We start from the raw sequence: 10,719 nt of genomic DNA on the forward strand, positions 1-10,719 counted from the left end.
CCCCCTAAGAATTCCCATCTCCAGGAGCCAAGTGGCAGCACTTGAGCTTCTTCTGCCTTTGGAGCTTCTCCCAAGCTGGAAAGGAGGTTAAATTCTCCTGGAACACCGGCAGAAACCCCTTTAGGTGCAGTGTGGCATCGTCCAGCTGCTCTACAGAGACAACTAATGGGGTCTGGGAGCTACAGGACCAGACTCTGCTGCTTCAGCACAATTCAAACCCCCTCTGATCCTCCAGCAAGGCCAGTTTACTCCATGGACCACGTGTGGGATGACTGAGTGTTTAGAAGGGCCTCTCGAGCTCCAAGTGTTGCTTATATCCAGCACAGGCTGCTCTAAACCAAGGGTTCTTAGTGGGTTTATCCCTCAGCCCTGGATGCAAACACTCCATCCCGAGGGGTGACAGTCACCCACCCGGGCAGCTGGGCCAGGGATTTGGGACAGGGGAGCTAAACAAAGGAAGCAATTGGCTGTGCTCTGCCAGGAGGCTCCAGAGTTCACATCCTGCCTTTCAAAGAGTCGCTGGTTCTCGGGGACTGAGCTTAAAAAATAAACTGTCCTTCTGTCAGCAAGGAAAGCAGCCCCACAGCAGGCCTGCAGACAGCCCAGCACGGGCTGCAGGGAAGGGCTCCAGTTCCTCCCAGTGTTTTCAGGGAAAAGACTCCAGTTCCTCCCAGCATTTTCAGGGGGAAAAGCTGCCAAAATGGCTGGTCCAGCCCTCCACGTGTGCAGCTGCTGCCTGCTCCCAGCATCTGCTCCCAGCCCGCCCCAAAACCTGACTCAGAGCACAGCACAACTTTGTGGGATGGAATTTCTCAAAGACCCCTCCTGCTGCCCACCCAGTGTCCTGGTGCCAGGGCTGGAGGAGGCAGGAGAAGCCAATCCCATCCCCACAGGCTCCCACGTGGCTGTTTTGGCACAGGACACGGTGGGAACAGGGCTTTGCTCTCCGTGGGTGCTGCAGGATCCATCCCATTCCATCCCTGTCTCCAAAGCCTCTTCCAGCAACTGCCTGAGTAAAAAACCAGCCTATTTCCACAAACCTGCTTCAAGCCATAATGGAAATGTTTCAAGGGAATGTGGGAGGAAGGAATTGCCAGGGTGGGAATTCAGGACTCACATCTGCAAAGGGCTGCTCCCCCTCCCATCCCTGAGCCCCCCAAAGCAGAGCAGTCCCTGTCCTGCCCTCCCAGCACTGGGAACAGAGCAGGCAGAGCTTGGGATTTTCCACAAGGTTTTTTTGGCTCCAGGCATGGATAAGCAAGTTTAGGAAAGTCAACATCCATCTGGAGCCGAGGTCAGAGCGGGCAGCTCCTGGCTCTGAGGGCACTGTGAGCTCTCAGGGCACGGGGAGAGGGAAACCCACCTCAGCTTTGCACATATTTCCCTCTTCCTCACCCCAGGAGCAGCTGGAAAACTTCTTCCAGGTGTGTGGAAAACACCTGGGGCTGTTGGAAAGGAGCAACACAGTGCAGGGTGAGCCCGGGAGGGAGGGGAGGGCCCTGCACGAATCCCGGCTGGATTTCCCCCCCTCCCACCTCACCAGAGGCTTCATCCACAAAGGCTTTGCTTTGGGCTCACTGGGGCAATCCCTGGTTTCATCTCATTCCAGCACCTGGCAGGAGAAGCCAGCCAGGGAGAGGTGACAGCCAGGGGTGGGGTGGAGAGCCCTGTGGAATGTTGGGATTTCCAGGGGGAACAGTGTCAGCTGGGAGAGGTCAGCAGCACTGCCAGCCCCAGGACTAAGCCCTTCCCAAGCCCTCCAGAAACAGATGCTCCACCCCAAAGAGGATTCACCAACATTCCCAGCCTTGCAGCCATCAAATCCCAGCATTACTCAGGCGCTTTCCCACACGCCACATCCTCTCTCCTCCTCAGCGAGCCCTTCCCCAAGCGCAGCAGAGCAGCGGGATCAGCCCACCACAGCACCATAGCCCCCAAATCCAGGAATTCTGGGGTTCCAGCAACCTCCCTGCCCCCCAAGTGCAGAAGAAGCAGAGTCAGCACAGAGGCAGCTCCTCCCATCCAGGAACTGGGCACAAATAAAGCCTGGGATAAACACCTGGACTCCATCCCAGCAGCACAGTTGTTCCTCTTTCCCTTCCTGCCCCCCCCCTCCACTTCGGAGGATCACTTTATTAGCGAGGAAAGCTGCTCCCAGATGGAGCAGGGAACGATGCCAAGAGCCGATCACTTGGCTCCTTGGAGAGCTGCTCACTAACTTTTTCCAAGCCGGGAATTAGCCCGGAGGCATCAGATCCCTTGGAAAGGCAGGGTTTTTAACGGCGAGGAATCCGCCAGGGAGGGGGGTTTTTCTGGGTCATGCCCGGGGATTTTCAAGGTTTCCCAGCTCCCGCCGTGCCCGGGGAACACCAGGTGAGCTGGGCGGGATCTGCTCTCCTTGACTCAGAGGGGAGGAATTCCAGCCCCGCATCCCGATCCCCCGCCCCCCCCTCCCCTCCGGGACGTTTTTGGGGCCACGCCGGGTGTGGTTTCTCCACCAGGAAAAAGCAGCTCCGGGAGGGAAAGCCGGAAGGTCACGGCAGAATGGAGAGCGGGGACCTGCCGGCACACACCGCCCCCCCCGGGGGATATTTCTGGCAGCCTCACACAACCTTTAGCCCCTTTTCGAGGAGGAAAAAAAGAAAAAAATGCAGGTTTTAGTGAGGGGTTTTTAGGGGTGGAGCAGCACCAAGACGTCCCGGGGCTCTGGGTTGGTGGGATGGGACAGCCCGGGATGGTGGAGCCGAGCAGGGGGTCTGGGTGGGCAGCACCATCCCACCACAGGAGGATGTGCCAGGCCAGGCTGGGTCTCCTGGGAATGCTGCAAGTCAGGCAGGAACTTCCTGCAGCTCCTCTGCAGCAGCAGCAGGGAAAGAAACCTGAGCCCAGCCCCGGGAGCAGCAGCAGAGCCTCTGATCCACCACACCGATGTGTGTGCCCAGCCAGGGCTTTGGACAGGGATGCATCCAGCTGGGAACTGCTTGTTCAGCAGCAGGAATTCGGGCAAACCCGCAGAGATAAAGCCTGGCCTTGGCTCTTGTCTTGATGGCTTCAAGGGAGAGCAGCAGATGATCCCCTGTAGCCAAGAGAGGCAGAGAAGGAGCCTCTTGCCCAGGATTCTGCTCCTTCCCCCCATCCCAGCGTTCCCTCAGCATTCCAAGCAGCATCACTGCCCAGGGATGGCTCTGAAGCCTCCCCAGACTGAATATTCAGCTTTGAACTCCCAGACAGGATTTTCCAGGCGGGATCTGTGCTGCTCACTGAGCCACAGGTACCACCTGCACTGGGACCTCCCTGCTCCCTCAGCCTCAGCACAGCTCTGCCATCCCCCCAGCACAGCCAGCTAAATATTAAAACCCACATATAATGTATATTTGGGAGCAGCTGGGCCCTCAAACACAGGTCTTGCCTGTCCCTTGTATCCAGGTTCTCCCCACAGCTTTCATTTAAACCAGTCTCAGACTTCAGCTGGATTTTCCCTTCCTGTTCCAGTTCAAAGTGCTCACAGAGTCCAGCCCAGCCCTGGATGCTGCTCCCAGCGAGCAACCAGTCCCCCCAGTGCCCAGCTGGAGCCCAGGGAGGAGGGTGGAGACAGTCACAGCTGCCACCAGGCAATTCCCACACCCTGGCACGGGGAGGGCAGAGGGAACCAGCCACTGTCCCCAAAGGCTTCTCAGGGATTTATTGCTGGGGCAATGTCAGAGCTGGAGGAAGCCCAGCCCTCTTCCTCCTGCTCTCTTGAAGAAAGAAACTCAGGAATTTGGCAGGAGGCCACGGCTCAAACAGAGGAGACCCTGTGCTGAGGCATGTTCAGAAAAGCAGCCTCTCTCCCTGCCAGGATAAACGTTGCTTTTCCACCCCCTTCTCCGGGGACAGAAGATTTTGTCCCTCGACTCCCTTTGGGAAGGGTGGGCTCCTCCTGGGCTGGCCTTTGCCAGGCACTCTCACCTTGCCTGGAGTTTCTCATTCCCCAGGACCCTCTCCAGAGGGAACCAGCCCTCCATCCAAACTTGGAGCTTCCCTTCACTCCCCCCCCAGCCCCTGGAACTGCAACCCGGGGCTGGCAGAGCCTCCTGTGCCAGCAGCTTCCAGCTGCTCCTCACTCCCCTCTGCTCCAAGACAGGCACAGTGGGAAGAACAAAGGATCCAACTCAAGTTTCTGTGCACAATTCCAAACATCCAGAGCTGCCCTGGGGGGCAGGGGCAGGACAGGCAGAGGTTGGGAAGGGGTTAAAGCAGCAGCAGCATCAAAGGGAGCCCTGAGAGAGGGGGCTGAGAAACTGAGATGGGTCGAGGTTGCGCAGACTCCTCGGAATGTCAGGAATTTCCCATTATTATCCCACTTCCCTTCCAGCAGCCTGCAGGGAGAGCACAAGCACAGGACCCCAGGCCCCGGGATGGGCATGTCCTGGGGGCAGGGTTCCCGTGGTCCAGGGAAGGAAGATTTGGATCAGGACACTCTGGACAGCTCGGGGGTCTCATCCCTGCCAGTCTCCAGCTCCCCCATGGTGGGCTGAGATCCCTGCCCAGCCCAAAGATCCCCTAAAACCAACAGCTCCTCCTGCCTCAGGACACACATTTCCCCCCCTCCAGAAGTTCCCAGTTTCACCCCAAAAGCTGTTCCCCCTAAATAACCAATTAACAGTCATTTGCTGCTTCCCCACACCATCACCACCCTGTGCTTCAGGGGGGAGAGATCCCAGGAAACAGCCATTCCCAGGCACAGCTGGAATGCTCCAAGTCTCCTCTCAGTCCAGGAGGAGTGGTGGACTTTGGACAAGCCACAGTCACCATCAGCAACAACCACCCATAAAAGCCACGGGACTGGGAGGGTTTGGTCTGGTCTCACCATTTCTCTTTCCTACACACAGGGAGAGTAAGTTTAGCTGGGATAATTAGGGATAAATCCTTCCCTGTGAGGGTGGTGAGGCCCTGGCACAGATTATTCCATGGATACCCCATCCCTGGAAGTGTTCAAGGCCAGGTTGGAGCAGCCTGGTCTGGTGGAAGGTGTCCCTGGGGGTGGAACTGGGTGATCACTAAGGCCCCCTCTCAACCCAAACCAGCCTGGAATTCCATGGCTCCAACACCCATCCTGCAGGGATGTTGTCAGGATTAGTGTTTTTAAGCACTCTGTGAACAGACCAGTGCTAATTCCAGGACGAGATTATCTAATTTTCCTTCTAAGAACTGTCAATGGATAAGAAGCAGCTACAAAAGATGACATTCCAAAGCTGCTTCGTAGATATTAAGAGACACATCAGGCCCAGCCCAGAAAGGGGTGAGGAATTAAAGAGTCCTCCTTGGTAAGAAAACAAAAGTGGGGGGCACTGCTCAGAAACTGATAGAAGGGACCAAAAAAGGGACCAAAAAAGGGACCAAAAAAGGGACCAAAAAAGGGACCAAAAAAGGGACCAAAAAAGGGACCAAAAAAGGGACCAAAAAAGGGACCAAAAAAGGGACCAAAACAGGGACCAAAACAGGGACCAAAAAAGGGACCAAAAAAGGGACCAAAAAAGGGACCAAAAAAGGGACCAAAAAAGGGACCAAAAAAGGGACCAAAAAAGGGACCAAAAAAGGGACCAAAAAAGGGACCAAAAAAGGGACCAGGCAGCTGCTCTTGTTCTACCCTGCCCTGCCTCCATTCCCTGCTCAGGAGAGAAGGACTTTGCCTTCAAGCTTTGTTTCCTTCCAGATTCATTTCCCTCCCAGGTGAGGAGCAGTGAATCCAGGTGACTGCCCTGGCCCCCAGCCCAGCAGAGCACAGGCCGTGGTGACCCCCTGGCCCTTGTCCCCTCCTCCCAGATACCTGGAGGGGGAAGAAAACACCTTTTGATTTCCCCTTCTTTAAGGGGGCACAGGTTGGGATCAGCTCCAGGGAAATGCCTGCCTGGATTGGAATTTTATTCCCCTCTTGCCCACCCATACTGGGCCTGGAGAGCAGCCACCAGCTGGGATTTAGGCCTGGAAAAACCTGGGTTAGGACTAGTATTAATTGGTGTGTGACCTTGATTTTAAACCAGTATTAATTGATGTGAGACCCTGATTTAAACCCAGTATTAACTGGTGTGTGACCCTGATTTAAAACCAGTATTAACTGGTGTGTGACCCTAATTTAAAGCCAGTATTAACTGGTGTGTGACCCTAATTTAAAACCAGTATTAACTGGTGTGTGACCCTGATTTAAACCCAGTATTAACTGGTGTGTGATCCCTTCATCCAGCGCTTTCCCTGCGTTCCCAGCAAACACCAAAAGAGTTTCAGGACAGGTCAGGGTGCCCCCCACCCCTCATTTCGGGGTGGGGGCTGATGGTTAAGAGGGAGGAGGGTCCAGCAAAGCCCAGATGAGCCCCCCCAGGACAGGGACTCACGCGTTGCAGTACGGCTTCTTCTCGTAGCCCTTGTAGTTCTTCATGTTTAGGGTCATCTTGCAGGTCTCGCAGTGGAAACATGCTTTGTGCCAGAACTGAAACACAGACAGGACAACCATTAACACCAGTGACCCCCCCAGTAACACCAGTGACCCCCCCAGGCAGGCCCAGGTCCCGCTGGAATCACAAAATCCCAACCCAGCAGCTCCCGGGGTATCAGCAGTGCCACCCCTGACTCCCAAAAAATCTGGGGGATAGGAGATATCCTGACTGACTGAGGGCAAAATGAACCTCCCTGAGCCTCCCAGAGCATCCTATCCGAGCTTCCACAGCTCCAGGAATCCACGGGCTCGGCCAAACACGGGATGGAGGAAGCTCCAGCTCCACCAGAGGCAACAGCCCCGGTTTGGAGGCTTCAGAGCTGCTGCTTTAGGGTTTTTCTGCTGAGCTTTGCCAGGTGCCAGCCAGAAGAGCAGGTCAGGTGAGGCTGCAGCAGCCAGGGAGACACGGGCAGGGAGGAAAAGGTTCTCATGGGAAGCAGGCACAGGGAGCTCACACAGATCCAAGGCTGAAGGCAGAATTCAGACCACGGCCCAACAGCACAGGCTGAGACCCCCAGGAAACCCCAAAGGGCTGTTTGAAGGTGGTCAAACCCTTTTAGGGCTGCTCCAAAATAAATGATTTCCACCTGGTGCTGAGTTGGCCCCAGTGGGTTTCCAGGTTGGAAGGAACCCGATCAGAACGGCTCAGAGCTGCTCCCAAGGAATTAAAGGTCGACCTTAGAGGTCCTTCCAACCAAAATGGTCCTGATTTTGTCATTCTGAGGCTGCTCAGCCACACACAGACCAAGGTCAGTGTCCTGCCAGTCACCCAGTGCCCAGACTCTGCGTTTCCATCGGGATTTGAGGGGTCTGGAGTCAAAAATTCTCAGGGCCCAGCCCAGGAAGGGAAGCTCCTGCACAGGCAAGGGCTGAGCTGGAGCAGGGAAATGGGGAATGCACAGCCCAAAGCAACACCTTTACTCACACAGGGAAAAAAATCAGTCCTGCCCTAGAGCTGCCCTCCCTGCTCCAGCACCCAAACCCTGCAAAATCAGGGGAAAAAAACCAACAAACCTCAGCCAAAAAACCCCCAAATTAGGAGCTCAAACCACCAATTAGATGACAGGGAGACCTGGGAGCCAGGCCCACGCTGAGCACTCAAAAAGCAAACCCAGGGCACCCAGCTGGGGGTTCTGGCTGTGATTTCCACCCTCAGACATTTGAGAAGTCATTTCCCCACCCCAAAGCCCTGTTCCTGCAGGGAGCCAAGCCCTGGTGTCACCACACCCCGAGCACAAACACTGCCAGGCTCTGGAGACGTGACTCAGCCCAGGAGGACAATTTTCCTCCTTTCAGTTGCTCTGAGCAACATATTTGTTCCTTCCCTCTGGTTACACGAGTTCCTCCAGCACCCACAGCCAGAGGGGCTTTGCTCCACACCCCCCCCTTCCCAAACAGCCTGGTCAGGGGGACTTTCCCTCCCCATCCCAGCTTTGGAACTCTTTAGGGACAGAGAGAGTTCTTTGGGGTTGTTGGGGGTCAAAGCCTTTCTGCTGGGGGTAATTAACCCTTCCCAGCAATAGCTGTGCACAAAACACTGTCAGTCCACAGGGATGAACTGACAGCCAACGTGATCCCAGAGCCTTTTCCTTCAGGAATCCCCCAGCTCCCACGAGCCAAGGAGGATCTGGCAGGGCCAGCTGCCCCCTGACCGTGGCAGAACGATTCTCCCAGGCAGGGTCTACCCCCAGCCAAGCAATTCCAGGATATTCCTGCCTCAGTTCCCACTAGGAATTGCTCAGCAGTGGCATTCCTGCCCTGGGGCTCTTCCCAAGCTGCCCATCTGCCCTACCCTTAAACCTTAAACCTTTGCTGCCCTCAAACTCTGCCTCACACTGATGGATTTGCTGCAGACCCACAGACTCTAAGGCAGCACTGAAAGGAGGGCTGGAACACGGCTGGACACAGGGGAACAGCAGTTATTTAGGCTTCCAGGAACACTCCAGCATGGCTGCAGAGAAAGAGGACAGGCTTCAAGTGGGTTTTCAGAGGAGCATTAACGCCTGTGCTTTCCAATTCCTTTTCAGTTCCCAGCCTGAAGTGCTCTGAAGGCCTGGAGGCAATTCCAGGTACATGTCTGGAGGTGATCCTGGGTCCACCAGGCTGGGCTGGATGGGAAGCACACCCTGGACACCCTGGAAGGCTGCTCTGGGAGTGGCAACTTCCCCCCTCCCAGCAGAGCAGGTCTGGGGACAGAGCTCAGGGCCATGGTGTTGGGATCTATTTATAGAGCCAGGGGATGGTTTGGGTGGGAAGGGACCTTGGAGACAATCCAGTTCCACCCCCAGGGACACCTCCCACTAGCCCAGGGTGCTCCAAGCCCCCTCCAACCTGGCCTTGGACACTCCCAGGGATGGGGCAGCCACAGCTCCCCTGGGTCAGAGCAAGCCAAGGCATCACTGCACGCCCAGAACAGGCACCACCGGAGGCTCCAGGGCTTGGGGACAACACAAGGAGGGACCCCCTGGGCTGCAGATCAACCTGGCTGAGGTTTTAAGGCCCTGCAGAGCTCAGGGTGACTCCTCTGCCCTCCGTGGGCTCAGCAGCCACAGCCCCGGGACAGCTCCGGGGTGTCACTTCCCCTGCGGAAGCAGAGACATCACCCAGCACCTTCCCCAGCACCTTCCCGTGGGGGCAGGGACAGCAGCACGGCCCCAAACCCTCCCAGGACGTCCCCAAACCCTCCCAGGGCGGGCTGAGAGCTGAGGGGCAGCACCAGGGCTGTGGGCAGGGGGGTTTTGCTTCCCTGGCAGCCCCGCAGAGCAGCGAGTTTTCTGCAGATCCCAGGAGGGAAATGGGCTTTCCGGGTTGCAGAGCAAGCCCAGCAGCACAGCAGAGGCACCACAGACTCGTTTCCCCTCCCAGCAGCCCCTGGTCGTCGGCACAACTTCTGCAAACACGCCCTGGCTGCCCTTTGGACTTTGCTCCAGGTGCAGAAAAAGCGGGGAGGGAGGCACTGCAGCACCCGGCCAGTCCCAGGGTTTTGTGGGAAGTGGGTCAGCTCTCCCAGCCAGGAGCCCCGGGAGAGGTGAAGCCCTGGGCAGCACTTTGGGTGGGGTGTGTTGGCCCACGAGTGCCACGATTTTTAGGAAGAGGAAGCAGATAAAGAGCCCGAGAAGCACAAGATGGTGACTGCAGGCTCCTGCCTGCTTCCCAACAGCTGGAATACACCATCTCCGGGTGTTCCTGGACACACAGCCACCAGCCCAGACAGAGCACAGCCCCCAGACAGTGTCTGAGCAGAAGGAAGTGACGGATCATCCCCCCTTCCCTTCTGAATATCCACAATCCCAATAACCCCCTTCCCTTTCCAGTGATCCACAACCCCACCCCCCCTTCCAATTATCCCCAATCCCAACATCCTGCAGCTACTGGAGGCCAGCCCAGGAGACTGAGCCACTCACTGCCCCCAAAACCCAGGACAGAGGGGTGACAGTTCAGCTCCAAGCCATTCCCAGCCCCAGGAGGAAACATCATCCCTTAAAAATGTCAGCAGCAGGGTCTGCAAAGCTCAGGAATGTCGCTGGAGAGCCCAGAATTCTTCCAGTTACTTTTTTTAGTCCCTAAACTGGTCGTCCCAGAAGCCTGGGAGAGGAGGGGGAGGAGGAGAACAGCTCAGCTCTCCAGGATGGGTTAGTTGGGAAGTAAATCCCCTGGGAACAGCACAGGGAATGGAGACCCCCCACCACCACCTTCCTCACCTCCAGCCCAGAGCTTTGGTTTTTGATGGGAAAATACCCAGAAAAAGGGATACTCCATGTCAAAGGAGGCAGCCCAGGGATTGGAACAGGGAAGTATCAATTGGGATGGAAGATTTGGGGGAAAAAAAAAAGGGGAAAAAGCCGGCTAATGGAAACCAGATGATGTTTCCAGCTCCAGGGAAGCATTAACTGTTGCTTTCCTTCAGCCTCCGCAGGCACAGGGATGTGCTGCCTTTTAATTAGAGATATTACAGTAAATATATCAATTTGATATACAAGGGAAAGTCCTGGATGCCTCTGGAGAACCCCGGGAAAAGGGCTCCATCCACGTCGCCCAGCACAAGAAGTGCCACCTCCAGCAGCCCCCCAGGGCTGGGAGGAGTGGGGGGCACCCACGGGATAATGGGGTCCCACAGGGACGTGATCCCCCCGGGATTAGGGTGGGCAGCGTGGAAACACCGCCGGGAAGGGGGGTCCCGTGGGGATATCACCGGGAAAAGGATGGGGAGGGGGGGAAGAACCACATTCCCTGGTGCTCCCCAGGGC

At 56.4% G+C, this 10,719-nt stretch overlaps 1 protein-coding gene across 1 annotated transcript in view; it reads right to left on the reverse strand.

Moving 5' to 3' along the window:
* The window catches only part of LASP1 (LIM and SH3 protein 1), a 32,811-nt gene extending 26,343 nt beyond the window's left edge, over window positions 1-6,468 (reverse strand). Inside the window, exon 1 of the mRNA XM_029965856.1 lies at window positions 6,372-6,468. Within this exon, the coding sequence (XP_029821716.1) occupies window positions 6,372-6,427 (56 nt within the window). The 5' untranslated portion in view covers window positions 6,428-6,468. The remainder of the gene's footprint in view (window positions 1-6,371) is intronic.
* Window positions 6,469-10,719: the final 4,251 nt, after the last annotated feature.

The sequence above is a fragment of the Manacus vitellinus genome, unplaced genomic scaffold, assembly GCF_001715985.3.
Source record: "Manacus vitellinus isolate BGI_N305 unplaced genomic scaffold, ASM171598v3 scaffold_120_pilon, whole genome shotgun sequence".
NCBI classification, from domain to species: Eukaryota; Metazoa; Chordata; class Aves; order Passeriformes; family Pipridae; genus Manacus; species Manacus vitellinus.